Below are 19572 nucleotides of genomic sequence, written 5' to 3'. Positions count from 1 at the left end.
CACCCCCCACCCCCCACGACTTTCCCTTTGTGTAACTCTTAAAATTTCTTCCTTACCGTTTTCTACCTGATAAGGTAAGCCTCTTTCGAACCTTCCACGCCATCTCAAAAGCAGAGCCCCCTCTGTTGAAAAGCCTGAGGTCTTGATCCACTCCCCCGCCCCCCCAAAAAAATCCCTCCCCAAATTTGGGTGGGTGGGAGTAGGGTGGGAAAAGGCTTGAAGACCTGCTCCCATTTAAAGTCGACGCAAAACCCAGATTCCGTAGATCCGGTCAGGCCACGGAGGCCTGGCTTTTTATTCCTAGCTGCTAATTGTCAGGCGGTTTCGGCTTTAGCGCCCCGAAAAGGCCGGCCCACCGCATCTTCTGAAAAGTCCATCACATCACAGAGCCGCGATTCAAAGGCCCCGCTGTCCCGCAGCCTCTGGTTTCGACTCGCCAATTAGCATCTGGAATCTAATTAAACCCGCTTAATGAAAGCCGCAGCTGAAGATTGCTGGGGGAAAAAAAAGACAATCACACTCTCCATCCAACCCCACCCCTGCCCCATTCCCTCTGATATATATTCCCTGCTCCTGAAACCGCTTGGAGGGGGGGGGGAGAAAGGCCTTCCGCGTTAAAAGAAATTAGCATTTATTTGAAGGCGAGCAAAGTGTGGGCTCTTCCCCCCCCCATCTCCCTCTCTTCCCAATCCCCCCCCTCTTTCTTTTGCTGTACTTTTGGCCTTCTCCCCGGAGAGCCGTGCCACAGCAACGGAGCGCACAATATTTATAAAACCAGTGACAGGCAATAATAGCGAGTCGAAATTTTTCTTTTTCGCCGGAATTTCCCCTTCGAGGGCTGCCAAGAACCGGAAGGATCAAACCTCTCCTGGCAGCTGGGTTGGGCCTACGGGGCGAAGGAGGGCAGGCTTTGAAGATGCCCGGCTGGCAAGATACCAGAAAGTCTGCTATGTGTTAGGTTCCTTCAGCGATAATAGTCAAGGGGTTGCCCAAGCTGTTTGGAACACCCTGGCCATCTCGTTTCTCTGCTGGGCTCCCCCAACCAGAGTACAGTGTTCCCTCGATTTTCGCGGGGGTTACGTTCCAAGACTTCCCGCGAAAATCGATTTTCCGCGAAGTAGCGGTGCGGAAGTAAAAACACCATTTTTGGCTATGGACAGCCAAAAACTACCCCCACGCGCCCTTTTTCAAGGCAGCGCAAGGAGCCGGGCTTGAAATTAGGGCAGGGAGCGACGAAAGTGCGGAGGCCGGCAAAGATTGATTTGAATGTCGGCTGCCCCCACCCCCCGAGCGCCTCCGCCCCCCTCGCCGCTACCGCCCGCCCGCCCGATCCACCCCTCTCACCGGCTTTCTTCGGACACGGGTCCTCCTGCAGCAGCGCTGGCGGCTACGACTTCTCATCCTCCTCATTCGGCCGGTAGCCGCTCTGAGCGCTTTGAGAATGCCTGCCTCGCCCCTCTCACAGTCCCTTAGCTGAGAGCACTTTCGTCCCAGCTATCAGCGAGGGGGCTGCAGGAGAGGTGGGGCAGGCGTTCTCACAGAGAGGGAGAGGGAGAAAGAGAGAGAGAGAGCAAGAGGGGGGAGAGTGGAAGGTAGAGAGAGAGAGAAAAATGATAGAAAAAGGGAGAAAAAAGAGAAATGAGAAAATGATTGAAGCAGAGAATGACAGGAAAGAAAGAGAAAGAGAGAGAGAAGTGACTTGGTGATGACGTATGACATCATCGGGTGGGAAAAACCGTGGTATAGAAAAAAAAACCGTGGAGTATTTTTTAATTAATATTTTTTGAAAAACCGTGGTATAGCCGTTTCGCGAAGTTTGAACCCGCGAAAATCGAGGGATCACTGTACTTGCGTTTGTGGTGAGCGTTTCCCTTGAGGTCCTCTGAAGCCGGTCCCCTTGGCGAATGCTTGTGCGTTCTGGTCTCCAGGAATGCTGTGACCATCCCAGGCAGTCGCGTTGTGAAGCATCGGTGTTCCCGCACCTGCTCACTGGAAGGGAAGAAGAAACCACTGGAAATCCCCAAGTGGGGACTCGCCCAGGGAACAGTGTGAGTTGCAGAAAGCATCTTCCTTAGGTGAGGGGAGAGGGCTTGGAACAGCAAGGCAAACGAGCCCTTCCCGGCGGCATCTAAATCTACTAGGCTAACTCTCCATCTCTCAGATGGGTGTGCAAAGCCTATAAGGTCTCCTAGGCCTGCCAGTCTCATGGGCGGGCCCAGTTGGCCCCTGTGTCTATTACTTCTGAACCATGTCCTGCCAGAGCCTCGCATGGTCCCATCGACTTGCCCTGCCTCGCTCAGGCGGCTCGTATGGAGCGATACCTCCCCACCTGCGAGGCACGATTACCGATGGTGGAGGAATCACCATTTATTATTTTATTATTTATTTATTATTTAGATTTGTATGCCGCCCCTCTCCGCGGACTCACAGCAAAATATAACAATCGTAACAAATCCAAATAAATTTAAAATATTTTAAAAAGTTTTAAAAAAAGAACCCCATTTACTAACAAGCACACACACAAACATACCATGCATAAATTGTACATGCCCGGGGGAGGTGTTTCAGTTCCCCCATGCCTGACGGCAAAGGTGGGTTTTAAGGCGTTTACGGAAGGCAGGGAGAGTAGGGGCAGTTCTAATCTCTGGGGGGAGTTGGTTCCAGAGAGTCGGGGCCGCCACAGAGAAGGCTCTTCCCCTGGGGCCCGCCAACCGACATTGTTTAGTTGACGGGACCCGGAGAAGGCCCACTCTGTGGGACCTAATCGGTCGCTGGGATTCGTGCGGCAGAAGGCGGTCTCGGAGATATTCTGGTCCAATGCCATGAAGAGCTTGGTTTGAGGGAGTAGATTTCTGGAAGTATGGCCAGGAAGTATGCCATGAAATAGGATGTCGGAGTTTCTGCTCCTGCCTTGGGCAAGCTCGCGCACTGCCAGGGCCCGGGCTCCCCCCTTCCTCCCCCTCCTCCCTCTTCCTCCTCCTCCCACCAAATCTGGAGTTTTGAGTACCAAGTGACTCGGCTGGTGCCAAAGCCTGACAGCCACACACATCCTAAGGCAGCGAAACACCCGTCTTCCTCCAGCAGCGTCCTTCCTGCCAAGATGCAGAAGAGAGCATCTCCAGCAGAACTGGGGAGGGGGGGGGGGCGGACGTTGCCAAAACCGGCAACTGGCAATCTCCCTAAAGCTCCCTTGATGCATCCGAAGAGGAGGCAATAGCCGTAGCACACCTGCTTGCCGGAAGGCAGAAAAAGAGCTACCTGGGAGACCCTCTGAATGTGTCTGAAAGCAGAGGCCCCTGGTTCAGCTTAGAAACATAGAAACGTAGAAGATTGGCGGCAGAAAAAGACCTCCTGGTCCATCTAGTCTGCCCTTATACTATTTCCTGTATTTAATCTTAGGATGGATCTATGTTTCTCCCAGGTGTGTTTAAATTCAGTGACTGTTGATTGACCAAACAAGTCTGCTGGAAGTTTGTTCCTGAACATTATTTAGAAACATAGAAGATTGACGGCAGAAAAAGACCTCCTGGTCCATCTAGTCTGCCCTTATACTATTTTCCTGTATTTTATCTTAGGATGGATCTATGTTTCTCCCAGGTGTGTTTAAATTCAGTGACTGTTGATTGACCAAACACGTCTGCTGGAAATTTGTTCCAAGCACCTACTACTCTTTCAGTCAAATAATATTTTCTCACCTTGCTTCTGGTCTTTCGCCCAACTAATCTCAGATTGTGCCACCTTGTTCCTGTATTCGCTTTCCTATTAAAAACACCTCCCTCCTGAACCTTAGAAACATAGAAGATTGATGGCAGAAAAAGATCTCATGGTCCATCTAGTCTGCCCTTATACTATTTCATGTATTTTATCTTAGGATGGATATATGTTTCTCCCAGGCATGTTTAAATTCAGTGACTGTGGATTTACCAAACACGTCTGCTGGGAGTTTGTTCCAAGGATCTACTACTCTTTCAGTCAAATAATATTTTCTCATGTTGCTTCTGATCTTTCCCCCAACTCACTTCAGATTGGGCCCCCTTGTTCTTGTGTTCACTTTCCTATTAAAAAACACTTCCCTCCTGAACCTTAGAAACATAGAAGATTGATGGCAGAAAAAGATCTCATGGTCCATCTAGTCTGCCCTTATACTATTTCCTGTATTTTTATCTTAGGATGGATCTATGTTTCTCCCAGGCGTGTTTAAATTCAGTGACTGTGGATTGACCAACCACGTCCGCTGGAAGTTTGTTCCAAGCACCTACTACTCTTTCAGTCAAATAATATTTTCTCACGTTGCTTCTGATCTTTCCCCCAACACACCTCAGATTGTGCCGGCTTGTTCTTGGGTTCTCTCTCCTATTAAAAACACTTCCCTCCTGAACCTTAGAAACATAGAAGACTGACGGCAGAAAAAGACCTCGTGGTCCATCTAGTCTGCCCTTATACTATTTTCCTGTATTTTATCTTAGGATGGATCTATGTTTCAGTGACTGTGGATTGACCAACCACATCTGCTGAAGGTTTGCTCCAAGCATCTACTACTCTTTCAGTCAAATAATATTTCTGATCTTTCCCCCAACTAACCTCAGATTTTGCCCTCTTTTTCTTGTGTTTTGCGGGAAACTGTTTGGTTTCCCCAATCTGTTTCAGACATGCCCTCCCCCTCACAAATATTGGTTTTCTCCCCCCTCCCCAATCGGCATCTTGTGAAACCGCGGAGAGGGTCCTCGCAGCTGGCAGCCGGGAGGAGGAGGAGGCCAGAGACCCCTTCCCCGGCACAGCTCTCCAAGCCCCCCAAATAATTTTGGAAGGCCGGCTTGTCTTCTCCATCTCGATCAAGAGCCTGTCAAGTCATCAGTCTCATTTAGGGCGACCAGGGCTGCCAAGCGGCGCCCGGGAACCGCTGACGAGCTGCATATGAATCCTGCCTTCATTAGTAAGTGGGGGCCGATCAAAAACGCGCCCCCCCTCCAGCTCCCCGGTCCCCCACCACACGAGGGCTCAGGTGTTGGGTGTCCCTTGCCTTAATCTCCGCAGCTGACACTCGGCGTTTTAATGACTCTGCAGGAAGGTGGGAGGCATGCCGGGAACGTAGCCAGGAGACAGCCGAAGATCAAGGGGGACTCTCCGCGTTAAGCTGGAGAGCTGCCTTCGGTAACATGCCGCCGTTGGCAGCGGGCAGGGCTTAGGCAAATGCTGGAGGGTAGCAGGGTGGGGGAGCGCGACCCCTTTGTCCAAAGAAACACCCGGGCACTTTGTGTGTGTCTGGGTCGATTCTTGCATTTCGCCTCCATTTTTAAAGCTTTTTCTGGGACAGTTTTCCAACCTCAAACCTTCCCACTCCCCAACTGCCAAAGTTTTCAGCAGATTATTATTAACATTTAAATACGTTAAAGGGTTTTGACGAAAATAAATTGGAGAAGCTGATGGTGCTATGGAATAAGGTGAAAGATTATATGTTGAGTAGAATTTGTGACGAAAATGTGAAAAATAAACTCCAATCACTCTTTGAATAGTAAACAAATGCAAATTAGAGCTAAGGAAATAAAAGAACATAAACTAGTAAATATTTGAAACCCCCGCAATTGGTGGTGGTGGTGGTGGTGGGTATTGGTGATGGGCAAATGCACTGTGCACTGTTTTATGTTTGTTTTGTGTTTTTTCAAATGTGCAAAACCAATAAAAAATATTTTTTTAAAAAATATGTTAAAGGGTCCAGCCTGCTGTTCAAGCAGGAGACCTTATACCAGTGATGGCGAACCTTTTCAGCACCGGGTGCCTAAACCAGATCACAGTGCCAGAACAATAATCATAATAAACATTTATTTATAATACCCTTTTACCAAAGGGCATAACAATAAGCCGTATACAATTGATAAGGACAGACAGTGAAATCACCCATCAATTAATTAAAACAGCCTCTCATTCAATCTTCGAAACATACATCTTCAGACACACTTTAAGCTAAAATACTCTCCCCCCCTGCCCGCCTCCCATTAAGATACAAGTATGAAAGCACAATTTCTATAGAGTCTACGGAGAGGGGCGGCATACAAATCCAACAAACAAACAAACAAATAAATAAAGGCACAATTAGACTGAGTCGGAATATAAGACGATATAACTCTTATCCAGAAAGCCAAAGGACCAGCTGACCAATGTGCGCATATCATATACTGCTCAAAAACATAAAATAAAAGGGAAGACTTAAACAACACAATATAACTCCAAGTAAATCAAAGTTCGGTGAAATCAAGCTATCCACTTAGAAAGCAACACTGATTGACAATCAATTTCATTGTGTTGTCAGCACATTCAGCTTTGTACAGAACAAAGTATTCAGTGAGAATATGTCATGGATTCAGATCTAGGATGTGTTATCTGAGTATTCTCTTTATTTTTTTGAGCAGTGTATTTGAGGTCGTTTTCAGGACCTGTTTTGGGGGTACCTTTTCTGATGCTCCGGCGCCCATGAAGGCCAGCTGGTCAGCCTGCGCATGCGCAGCGGAAACCACTGGCAGCATCATGCATGCCCGCAGAGAGGGTTCTGCGTGCCACCTCTGGGGTTCACCATCACAGCCTTATACCATCCCAGACAACTGACTGTCCAATCTCTTCTTAAAAACTTCCAGTGTTGGAGCACCCAAAACTTCTAGAAAGCCGTTCCACTGATTAATTGTTCTCATTGTCGGGAAATTTCTTCTTTAGTTCTACACAGAAAAAATAAAGGGAACACTCAAATACAGGGGTGGGCAATTAATTTTGCCATGGGGCCGAATGAGAAATTAGGATGGTTTTAGAGGGCCGGATTAATATAATTAACTCAGTTCTATCCAATACTGTATATTATTGGGTAGAACTGAGTTAATTATATTATAATTATAAATTATAATTATATATTATAATTATAATTATAAATTAATTGCCCACCCCTTGCTTCCTTCCTTGTTCCCTCCATTTTTCCTTCCTTCCTTCCTTCCTTCCTTCCTTCCTTCCTTCCTTCCTTCCTTCCTTCCTTCCTTCTTCCGTCCCTCCCTCCCTCTGCGGGCCGGTCACAGACAGTGGGCGGGTTGCATCCGGCCCCCGGGCCGCACTTTGCCCAGGTCTGCTCAAATAACACATCCTAGATCTGAATGAATGAAATATTCTCATTGAATACTTTGTTCTGTACAAAGTCAAATGTGCACAACAGCATGTGAAATTGATTGTCCATCGGTGTTGCTTCCTAAGTGGACGGTTTGATTTCACGGAAGTTTGATTTACTTGGAGTTATATTGTGTTGTTTAAGGGTTCCCTTTATTTTTTTGAGCAGTATAGGTTGCTTGTATCCTTGGTTAGTTTCCATCCGTGCTTTGGAAAATACACTGCTCAAAAAAATAAAGGGAACACTTAAAAAAAACAAAATATAACTTCAAGTAAATCAAACTTCTGTGAAATCAAACCGTCCACTTAGGAAGCAACATTGATTGACAGTCAATTTCACATGCTGTTGTGCAAATGGAATAGTTGTGCAATGAGAATATTCAATTCATTCAGATCTAGGATGTGTTATTTGAGTGTTCCCTTTATTTTTTTGAGCAGTATAGTTTGACCCCCATCCCTCCTCCTCATCTTCGGAGGAGCCCCTCAAATATCGGAAGAGGGCTATCATGTCTCCCCTAGTCCTTTTCATTAGACTAGACAAAACCGTTTCTTCGTATGTTTTAGCCTCCCAAACGAAAGCTCCAACCTCGGTCGTTTTCGCAACCGTCAGCCCCCTTGTGAAAGTCCGAGCATTTTTTCAGCAAATAATAAAAGGAACCCATGAAATGTAAAATCCATCTCCTGTAGGGATTGGAACGAGAGTTTGATGGTTCGATTGGTAGAAGATAGAAAGGTTAGTTTTTGCCAATAAGAGAGCAAGAGACAAAAAAAAATAAATCAAAGGAGTTGGTGGGACTGAGCAGGAATTCCAGAATCACACGCCGTAGCCTTGGCAGGTAATTTGCTATAAATTGTTAATGTAAATTCAGGTTAGTCGAGAGGATTTCCCCCACCCCCCTTCCTCTTTTACTTCCATCCTCCTCGAAAAAGAGAGAGAGGGAGAGAGATAAACTGCTGATTAATTCAGTATAGAAGTCAATTACAAATTGAAAGAGCCACAGCGGGACTTCCGAACCCTAAAGACAACAGATGTTGAATTGATACTCCAGCATATTTTACACCGGTATGAAATATTAACATGGTTTATTATATACTGGTATTGGAAGGATAGGAAAAAGGAGAGGCGTCTTTTGGAAATAGCAGGAGTTTCTGCCAATTGTAAGAAGGCTGTGGATGATGGGTAAGTCTCTCTCTATAGCAAGCCTTCCTTTTCCGTTAGAGGTTGGAGAACAATGCAAGAGGCGCTACCGTGTTTCTCCGAAAATAAGACTGGGTCTTCTATTAATTTTTTGCTCCAAAAGACGCCTTACAGCTTATTTTCAGGTTGGGTCTTATTTACAGGGAAATACGGTTCTGAAGGCATCTGGCTGGCTGACTGGACTTAATTGGGGCTTATTTTGGGGGGGGGGGGGGCGCTAAAGCTTACCATACTTTTCTGCGTATAAGCCGCATTACCCCCCCCTAATAGAATGGAAATGTCAGGGTCTTATACAGTGAATACAGCCATTCCCCCCCCTAAAGCCCCACATTGTGTCTCATTTTTTGAAAAATGGGCCTGTTATTTGCAGAGGGTTTGGGAGGCCTGCAGAGCTCCTGGGAGCTGCGGGAAGGCAAAAACACCCCTGTTTTTGGGGAAATAACAACAACAACAACAACAACAATAATAATAATAATAATAATAATGCTGCAATGACTCTGGCATAAGCCAGTGTAAGTGGTCCCAGTGGTACTTGGCACGCTGGGCACAGTGCCAAAGGATCTCAGCGGACATTTGAAAACCATCGGAATTGACAAAATTTCCATCTGTCAATTGCAAAAGGCCACTTTACTGGGATGGGCAAACATAATTCGCCGCTACATCACGCAGCCCTAGGTGCTTGGGAAGCGCCCGACTGGTGATGAAATACGAAATCCAGCATAGTGATCTCGTTTGCTGTGTTGTACTGACATAATAATAATAATAATAATAATAATAATAATAATAATAATAATAATAATAATAATAATAATAAATTAGATTTCTATGCCGCCCCTCTCCAAAGAATCAGGGTGGCTCACAACAACAATAACAATACAATATAATACAAATCTAATATCAAAAAGAACAAGCTAAAAACCCATTATTACTAAAAACAATCAATACTACACAATCGCACCACACTCAAATGCTACAAGTCAGAAGAAGGGGGGATTAGCCCCCCCATGCCTGGTGATATAAATGGGTCTTCAACATCTTGTGGAAGGCGAGGAGGGTGGGGGAAGTTTGAATCTACAGGGGAGTTGATTCCAGAGGGCTGGGGCCGCCACAGAGAAGGCTCTTCCCCTGGGTCCTGCCAGACGACATTGTTTAGTCAACGGGACCCGGAGAAGGCCAACTCTGTAGGACCTAACAGGCCGCTGGGATTCGTGCGGCAGAAGATGGTCCCGTAGGTATTCTGGTCCGATGCCATGAAGGGCTTTATAGGTCATTACCAACACTGGCCATTTTTTGCAAAAACGGGTGCTTTCCTTTCCCCCAACCCCCAGGATCATCACAAACCCTCTACCCCCTCCCTTTTTTAACAAGACAGGTGAAAAACGGGCCCATTTTTGCTAAACAAACAAACAAACAAATAAATAAATAAATAAATGGATGAGCAAAGGGTTTGGAAAGCTTGCACAGAGCTCGGGGTGGGTGGGTTGGAGGACAAAAACCTTTCTTCTTACTTACCTCTTTGAAATCCTGGTGCATCTTATAGTCTGAAAAATACGGTATATTTTGAGCGTCCTGAAAAAAAACATGCTAGGGCTTAATTTTCAGGGAAGCACAATAGGTTCTTAATTCTATAATGTTTGAAAAAGGAGGAATGCTGAGCCCAGAATCAAGGTTTTGCTTTTCATGCGGGATGAAATGGTAGTTTTGGTTCCCAACGAAAGGGCTGGTTGTGAGGTTTCAGTCAGATAAAACCTGCCGCATGAATCCCAGTGACCAGTTAGGTCCCATAAGAGTCGGCCTTCTCCAGGTCCCGTCAACCAGACAATGGTCCCCGGTCCTCTGGAATCAGCTCCCCCCCCCGGAGATTCATGTTCCCCCCCACTCTCCCTCCTTCCCTTCCGTAAGAGCCTTAAGACTCGTTTATACCACCAAGCTTGGGGTCATTAGATTCTAACTCCTGGCCAATGAATGTATAGTGGGCTTGTTTGAGTAGAGTAGAGAATTGTAGAACAGAACAGAATACAGAATAGAATAGAATATAGAACATAAGAATATAGGTTGACTCAGCCTTCCATCCTTCCAAGGTGGGTAAAATGAGGACCCGGATTTTTGGGGGCAATATGTTGGCTCTGTTAAAAGTGCTATTGTTAGCATGTTGTAAGCTGCCCTGAGTCTAAGGAGAAGGGCGGCATTGAAAAATCGAATAAACAAACAAACAAACAAATAAATAAATATAGAATAAAATACAGAATAGGAGAATATAGAATAGTAGAATAGAATATAGAATAGAAGAATGTAGAATAGAATATAGAATAGAATAGAATAATAATAATAATAATAATAATAATAATAATAATAATAATAATAATAATAAGATTTGGGGCGGCTCACAACAATAATAAAACAATATTACAATAATAAAACAATAAAACAATATTACAAAGAATATAGAATAGAACATAGAATGTAGAATAACATAGAATAGAGAAGAGAATGGGAATAAAATGGGATGGATGGAGTACAGTAGATCAGAATTAGAGTAGAATAGAGCAGAATAAAACAGAATAGAATATGGAATGGAATAGAATAACAGAGTTGGAAAGAGATCTTTGAGGTCTTCTAGTCCAACTCCCTCCTCAGGCAGGAAACTGTACTATTTCGGACAGATGGGTTGTCCGATATCTTCTTTAAAATGTCCAGTGTTGGCGCATTCACAACTTCTGGAGGCAAGCTATTCCATTGATTATATTGTTCTAACTGTTGGGAAATTTCTTCTTAGTTGCCGATTGCCTCTCTCCTTGATTAGTTTCCATCCGTTGCTTCTCGCCCTGGCCTCCTTATCGAACCTATTGGACAACGAGTCTAGGAAAAGACCACCTCACCCAAGTCCAGATGGTCGAATGGGAGTTGAGGAGGTCAAGCCTCCTTCAGGCGGACCTCTGAGTCTCCTGGGGTTCTAGGAGACTCCCAACAGGTCTTGCTTAGCTCAAAAAAAAAAGCTTAGCCCACGTAAATTGCAGAACACCTATGTTGGTGAGCTTTCATTATAGATCAGCAGAAAGAAACTTTATCCTTCTTTGATTCTGCCTTTCTTAGAAAGATGGGAAGAACATGTTACACCAACACTCCGCAGTCTGCATTGGTTGCCGATCAATTTCCGGTCACAACTCAAAGTGTTGGTTATGACCTATAAAGCCCTTCATGGCATCGGACCAGAATATCTCCGAGACCGCCTTCTGCTGCACGAATCCCAGCGACCGATTAGGTCCCACAGAGTTGGCCTTCTCCGGGTCCCGTCAACTAAACAATGTCGGTTGGCGGGCCCCAGGGGAAGAGCCTTCTCTGTGGCGGCCCCGATTCTCTGGAACCAGCTCCCCCCAGAGATTAGAACTGCCCCTACCCTCCTTGCCTTTCGTAAACTCCTCAAAACCCACCTTTATCGTCAGACATGGGGGAACTGAGATATCTCCCCCGGTGCCTATACAATTTATGTACGGTATGTTTGTATGTATGTCTGCTTAATAATGGGTTTTTTTAAATATTTTAAATGGTAAATTATTAGATTTGTCATTAACTGTTTTATTGTGTTGTGAGCCGCCCCGAGTCTACGGAGAGGGGCGGCATACAAATCTAATTATTATTATTAATAATAATAATAATAATAATAATAATAATAATAATAATAATAGAAACATAGAAGTCTGACGGCAGAAAAAAACCTCATGGTCCATCTAGTCTGCCCTTATACTATTTTCTGTATTTTATCTTAGGATGGATATATGTTTATCCCAGGCATGTTTAAATTCAGTTATTGTGGATTTATCTATCACGTCTGCTGGAAGTTTGTTCCAAGGATCTACTACTCTTTCAGTAAAATAATATTTTCTCATGTTGCTTTTGATCATTCCCCCAACTAACTTCAGATTGTGTCCCCTTGTTCTTGTGTTCACTTTCCTATTAAAAACACTTCCCTCCTGGACCTTATTTAACCCTTTAATATATTTAAATGTTTCAATAATAATAATAATAATAATAATAATAATAATAATAATAATAATAATAAAGTTAAGGTGGCTTGACTTAATAATAATAATAATATAATAATAATAATTTATTAGATTTGTATGCCGCCCCTCTCTGAAGATGCGGGGCGGTTCACACCAACAAGACTTCCTGCCTTCCCCTTTCTAACTTATTTTCTTTTTCCTTTTGGGGGGGAGAGTAGGGTGTCCAAAAATTGACCAAAATGATCTTTTTGGAGAAAGAAATGAAAATTGCTTTGATTTTTTTTTTTTAGTGTCCACGTCGGGTCGGATCTCTTCGAACTTCCCAGCAGATTCCCGCCCTTGCTCTCTCAGTTACATATTGATCCACGCACAATTTCTCCCGGAAGACGGGTGTATCCGTATTATTCTTCCACGCTTTAATTATCCTGCCCTCGGTTTATTTAGCCTTCAAGAACCATCATTTTCCTAGTCTCAAATCCCCTGCACTTTCTCTATAGATTTTTGCGGCTGGCCTGACCTCCCTCGCGCTGCCCTTTCCCAACCCAGTTATTTCTCTCAGATTCCTGCTTAAAGTAATTTGTCTTTTTATCTCTCCTTTTGCCTTTATTTATCCCACCCCCACTTTTATCACCCCTTCCCGTTTTATAAGAACTTCGAACATCTTCCAGTCTGGCTGGTCTTTTTGGGAAATGTCATGAAATAAGGATATATCTTTTTTTTTTTTTAAATCCAGTTGTGGATTCAATCCATATCACAGCCGGTGAATTGATAGGCTTTCTTTCAAAAGCCGGAATTGCTTCCAACAGTTTGCATTTAAAAAAAGAAAAGAAAGAAATAATGTACAATGATGTATTCGCAAAGGATTTCATATAAAGAAAAGGCTACAGAGAAATAGAACTCAATAAAGGAGAATATTTGTAGCTTGGGGTTGGAATGAGGGGTCTTTGGTGCTCTCTGAGCTTGGTATTTTTTCTTGCAGATTTTTCATGAGCCTAATCAAGGTAACATTAACAGATTAACAGAGTTGGAAGGGAACTTGTTGGTCATCTAGTCCAGTGATTTTCAATCTTTTTTGAGCCACGGCAGATTTTTTTACATTTACAAAATCCTGGGGCACACCACCAACCAAAATGACACCCTAAGACACTCTCCTCTCTTTTTCCATCCCTGTCTCCTCCCCACGTTTGTGTGTGTGTGTGTGTGTGTGTATACACACTCTTGGACCATTTCCAAAAACAGGTGAGGGCTGGGGTTTTTTTCTCTCTTATTCTTTGGGTGCTTTTTATCATATGCTTTAAATCAAGAGTCACTTCTCTCTCTCTTTTGTTTCTCTCTCTTTCCTCTCATTCTCTGTCTGTCTCAATCATTTTCTCACTTCTCTTTTTTTCCTCCCCTTTTTGCTCATTTCTCTCTCTCTCCCTTCCTCTCCTTTTCTCTCTCTTTCTTGCTTTCTTTCTCTCTTGCTCTCTCTCTCTCTCTTGCTTTCTTTCTCTCTCACTCTTGCTTTCTCTTTCTTTCTTTTCTTTCTCTCTTTCTTTCTCTCCTCACTCTCTTTTTCTCTCTCTCTCTCTCTTGCTTTCTTTCTCTCTCTTTCTTTCTCTCTTTCTTTCTCTCTCTCTCTCAGCAAAAAGTTGCAAGACCGGAACCTGAGTTTCCTTCTTTGCGGCACACCTGACCATGTTTCGCGGCACACTAGTGTGCCACGGCACACTGGTTGAAAAACACTGATCTAGTCCATCCTCCCTGTGCCCAAGCCAGAGACCCCACACCGTCTTTGATAGATAACAGTCCAGTCTCTTCTTGAAAGAGTATAGAAACTCCCACAATGTCTGAAGGCAACTTCTGTTCCATGGGTTCTCATTATCAGAAAATTCTTATTTCTAAGTTGAATCTCTCCTTGATCAGTTCCCATTCATTTTTCCTTGTATGACCTTCTGGTGCTTTGGGGAATAGCTTGATTCCCTCCTCTCTCTGGCAGCCCCTCAAATATTGGAAGTCTGCTATCCTGTCTTCCCTGGTCCTTCTCTTCACTAGACAAACCCTGTCCAGTTCCTGCAACCGTTCTTCATAAGTTTTAGCCCCCAGTCCCCTAATCCTCTTGGTTGCTCTTCTCTGCCCTCTTTCTAGAGTCTCACCATCCTTTTTATAAGGTGGTGACCAAAACTGGATGCAGTATTCCAGGTATGGTCTTACTAAAGCTTTATATGATGTTAGTACCTCCCTTGATCTTGGCTGAATCCTTCTTTTATTGCAATTTAGGATTGTGTTGGCTTTTTTGTCTGCCTGCCTGCCTGCCTGCCTGCCAGACTTGGAGGTCTAAGGAGGGTCCAAAGACGGGCTACAAGAATGGTGGAAGGTCTTAAGTATCAGGAAAGACTTAATGAACTCAATCTGTATAGTCTAGAGGACAGAAGGAAAAGGGGGGACATAATCAAAACATTTAAATATGTTAAAGGGTTAAATAAAGTTCAGGAGAGGAAGTGTTTTCAATAGGAAAGTGAACACAAGAACAAGAGGGCACAATCTGAGGTTAGTTGGGGGAAAGATCAGAAGCAACGTGAGGAAATATTATTTGACTGAAAGAGTAGTCGATGCTTGGAACATGTTTCTATTTTTCTATATTAGCAGCGGTTAATCAATTAAATATAGGTTTGAACAAACTTTAGTGCGTGCCACACTTTCTCTGGTCCGTAACTGGGGCAGAACACTGCGTCGGGTTAGGGTCGTCTTGAAAGAGACAGGGCTTTCGGAAGTGCTGGGGGTTTAAGTTTGGCCCTTGCAGGGTTTTCTTCTGAAAACCTCGAGTTGGCCGGTTCCCCTGCCCTCCTTCCTAGCCAAATTGACCCAGCATCTGCAAGACAAAGGCAGAAATGTTGAGTGGGGAGGAAAGGAAGGGGGCTCCCAACTGTTTGGGCCTCTTGTCATTAGAGCTGGAAGGAGGCAATATATCAAGTTTTGGCGCCGTGTACCGAATGCAACTCTCCAGATAACAGGTTTAAAGTCAAGATTTAATACGGGCCCCTCCGATGACGATGCTGCAGTGACAGCTTAAAACTCGCTCTTTAAATCTCAGCAGACTTTATAGCCAGCAGAGGGCCAATATAGAGTTTAATGGCATTACAAGACATAAATCATCTTTTAAAAGATGCTACCAGTAGCTCCAAAATTAAATGCAGGCAATCTCCTCCGTGATAAATAATTTATCAAAGACCATTCCGGATGAGCTCTCCATGCTGAGTTATTTATTTTAGCCTTTACCGCTCAATTCCTCCGGCGCCCTTTCGCGGATCCATTACTGGTCAGTTTTAATGAACTTGGGGGCTCCGCCGTGGCCTCTTCCAGCCGTTTGGCACAGCTGCGGTGACCATTAGGCGGCTGGCCTGGTCCTCTTTGTGCCTTTTACAAGCGCGGCCCATTTGTCTTGCGCCGGTAAATGGCGGAGCACATCGGAGCCCTGGGACACATTATGCGATGTAGCAACGGCGCGCAAGCCGCCTGGAACGGGCTGCATGTCGCAGCTGACTTCAAATACAGTACATCACTCTTACTGTATAATCTCCTTTATGGGACACCTCTGGGCTGGGGGCTGTGTTCCCAGCTAGCTTCGATCTTGCAACCTTCAAGGAAGATCTCATCCGTTTTGAACTAATCCCAAACTTTTAGGAGACTTTCTCACCACTACCACCGCCCCGCAATTAATTGTTAACGCCACCTCCTTGGCAGCACGGCCATTAAATCTGTATTTTGAGTTTGATAGACAGACTGTTGGCATCTTCCCAGCTTAAAAGCTTTCAGTGGGGCAAAGATAGCCTGGAAGTTTTCACCACCGGGGTGGGTTTTTCCACCCAAGAAGGGTTGGGCAGTGTTGTCTTGAATTGATATCCCTGGGTCTGGGTAATGTTCCTGGCCTGTGTAGTTGCCTTGTGGATCTGCAGGAAGAATTTAAGAAAGGAGAGGGCTGAAATACCGCACGGGTCTTAGATGGGGATCTGATTAAGTCTTGGGTTAGTAGCCACTTGAAGATTCACGGAGTTCAAACTTCCATTGCCAGAATGAGGTTGAATGTATTCATCTGGCAAGCTGGGTCCTGAATTGAGAGCCAGTTTGGTGTGTGTGTGTGTGTGTGTGTGTGTGAGAGAGAGCGAGGAAAGGGAAAGAGAAAGGTAGAGAAAAACAGGATGGGAGAGAGAAAGAGAAAGGGAGAGAGAAAGAAAGGGAGAGAGAAATAAAGAAAGAAAGAGAAAGAGTGGGAGAAAGAAAAGAGAAAGGGAGAGAGAAAGAGAGAAATAAAGAGTGGGAGAAAGAGAAAGGGAGAGAAAAAGAGAGGACGGGAGAGAAAAAGAGAAAGGGAGAGAGAAAGAGAGAAATAAAGAGTGGGAGAAAGAGAAAGGGAGAGAAAAAGAGAGGACGGGAGAGAAAAAGAGGATGGGAGAGAGAAAAGAGAAAGGGAGAGAGAAAGAGAAATAAAGAGTGGGAGAAAGAGAAATGGAGAGAAAAAGAGAGGACGGGAGAGAAAAAGAGGATGGGAGAGAGAAAGAGAGAAAAGGAGAGAGAAAGAAAAGAGTGGGAGAAAGAGGACGGGAGAGAAAAAGAGGACGGGAGAGAAAGAGAAAAGAGAAAGGGAGAGAGAAAGAAAAGAGAAAGGGAGAGAGAAAGAGAAAGAAATAAAGAATGGGAGAAAGAGAAAGGGAGAGAAAAAGGGACGGGAGAGAAAAAGAGGATGGGAGAGAGAAAGGGAAAGAGGGAGAGAGAAAGGGGGAAAGAGAAAAAGGGAGAAAGGGAGAGAGAAAAGGAGACAACGGAAGAGAAAGAGAGAGGGAGGCGGGGGGGGGGAGAAAGATATGTAATTAGATGTAACCAGGTTCCTGCAAATGAGCAAAGCCAGAAGCAAACAGGCCTTTTGCAAGGAGGCGATTTGGAGCCGAAATAATTGAGCTGTGAGAATCTGGGCCTCTTGTGTGGAGGGTCTCTGGAGGGGCTTGAACATGTGCTGGGAACAGGCTCAATTGCCCATTGGGGTCCTCTCCAAGCGCTACGCATGGCAGCTGCTGCTGGGGGGGAAAATTGGGAGAATGTTTAGGGTTAAAGAGGAGCCGCACACGGCCTGGTCCGTTTTTCCAAGCCACGCAGGGACTTGAAGCTTTGATGGTGAGGGTGAAAAAATATGCCCCCCCCCACTCAGCCTCATAGAGGGAGGGGCTCAGGGGTGGGCTAGGTGGGCTAGGTGGGCTAGGAGAAGACAGAGAGACAGCCGGGCCAGGGCGGAAAAGCCTGTGAAAGTTGCTGAAATTCGTCCAGTTCTCGTAAGATTTGGTCCTTGGACTGTCATTTTTTTCCTCCCAATTTCACATCTGACATGACTTTCTTTCAAGGCTCCCCTGTCCAAATGCAGTCTTCTTTCTTTCTTTCTTTCTTTCTTTCTTTCCTTCTTTCTTTCTCTTTCTCATTCTTTCCTTCCTTCCCTTTTCTTTCTTTTTTTCTTTCTTTCCTTCTTTCTTTCTTTCCCTTTTTCTTTCTTTCTTTTTTCTTTCTTTCTCTTTCTCTCTCTCTCTTTCATTCCTTCTTTCTTTCCTTCCTCCCTCTCTTCCTTTTTCTTCTTTTTCTTTCTCTTTCCTTCCTTCTTTTTTTCTTTCCTTCCTTCCTTTTTCTTTTCTTTTTTCCACTTTCTATTAAATTATATTAATTGTTTCCTGATTATTTATTTCTACCCTATGACAATCAGTTTGATACCTTATGATTCTTGACAAAGGTATATTTTCTTTTTTGTACATGGAGAGCATCTGCACCAAAGACAAATTCCTTGTGAGTCCAATCACACTCGGCCAATAAAAAAGTTCTGTTCTATTCTATTCTATTTTACTCTTCATTCCAGTACCTTTCCACTGCATTCCTTCTTATCTTCTCCTCTCCTCTCCCCTTCCCTTTTAATAAATGTTATTAATTTTCTATTAATTACATTTCTTAGTGCTTAATAAACATTGTGTTGTCTGGGGTATTTAGTTTCCTTAATAATATACATATTTACATGCTTACTCTGCATCCCTTTTTCCCCCCAACCAGGGCAGAATTTCCCCCCCCCCGGATCCCCCCCCCTCCTATTTTCCACCCCAGAAACTAAGGTGCCTCTTTGTACTCCGAAAAATACAGTAATCATTTTAGGCTGTGAGCAAATCGGCAAACCGGCTCTTATTTGTTTTCTTCTCCAGCCCAGCAAAGAGGGAGCTTTTGTTGAGCTTTGTAGGTCCCACTTATATTCTTATGTGGCAATATGGCCCTAATAAAAAATCTGCCTTTCACGTGGAAAGGTAGATGGAATGTACAATTGGCTATGTGAAAGAAAGGAGACGTACAGTGTTCCCTCGATTTTCGCGGCTTCGAACTTCACGAAAAGTCTATACCACGGTTTTTCAAAAATATTAATTAAAAAATCCTTTGCGTTTTTCCCCCCTATACCACGGTTTTCCCCGCCCGATGACGTCATATGTCATCACCAAACTTTCGTCTGCCTTTAATAAATATTTTTTTGAATAAACTTTAATAAATAAACATGGTGAGTAATAATCTAAATGGTTGCTAAGGGAATGGGAAATTGCACTTTAGGGGTTTAAAGTGTTAATGTGATGCTGTTCATAGCCAAAAATACTGTATTTACTTCTGCATCTTTCGTGGAAATTCGACTTTCGTGGGCGGTCTCGGAACGCATCCCCTGTGAAAATTGAGGGAACACTGTAAACCGCTTTGAGAGGGCTGTAAAAGCTCGTTGAAGCGGTATATAAGTCCAAATGCTATTGCTATTTTTCCCTCCTTCTCTCTTCCCTCCCTCCAGGAAGAAGAGGCCAAAGAGCTTGTGAGAGATGCTATTGCAGCCGGCATATTTAATGACCTGGGCTCCGGCAGTAATATTGATATCTGCGTCATTAACAAGAGCAAGCTGGACTTCCTCCGTCCATACAACACGCCGAACAAAAAGGGGGAAAGGTGAGTTTTGTGTGTGCGCGAGCCAGAAGGGTTTTGCTTAGGGTGACCACTGATCTGCAAAAGGCCATCTTGGGAGAGCGGCCTGGAGGTTTTGGAAACGGAATGTCGACCAAACAATGTCGTTTGGCGGGCCCCAAGGGAAGAGCCTTTTCTATGGCGGCCCCGGCCCTCTGGAATCAACTCCCCCCAGAGATTAGAATGGCCCCCACCCTCCTTGTCTTTCGCAAATTACTCAAGACCCACCTTTATCGC

The 19572-nt window shown here is 44.5% G+C and overlaps 1 protein-coding gene across 1 annotated transcript in view; it reads left to right on the top strand.

The window, feature by feature from the left end:
* PSMB7 (proteasome 20S subunit beta 7) overlaps positions 1-19572 on the top strand; it is a 50588-nt gene that overhangs the window by 25048 nt on the left and 5968 nt on the right. The window contains exon 7 of the mRNA XM_070758856.1: positions 19169-19320. Coding sequence (XP_070614957.1) covers positions 19169-19320 — 152 coding nt within the window. The remainder of the gene's footprint in view (positions 1-19168; positions 19321-19572) is intronic.

This window comes from Erythrolamprus reginae, chromosome 8 (assembly GCF_031021105.1).
Source record: "Erythrolamprus reginae isolate rEryReg1 chromosome 8, rEryReg1.hap1, whole genome shotgun sequence".
Taxonomy (NCBI): Eukaryota; Metazoa; Chordata; class Lepidosauria; order Squamata; family Dipsadidae; genus Erythrolamprus; species Erythrolamprus reginae.
Note: the sequence above shows the minus strand (reverse complement) of the source record. Positions and strands in the feature narration are given on the sequence as shown.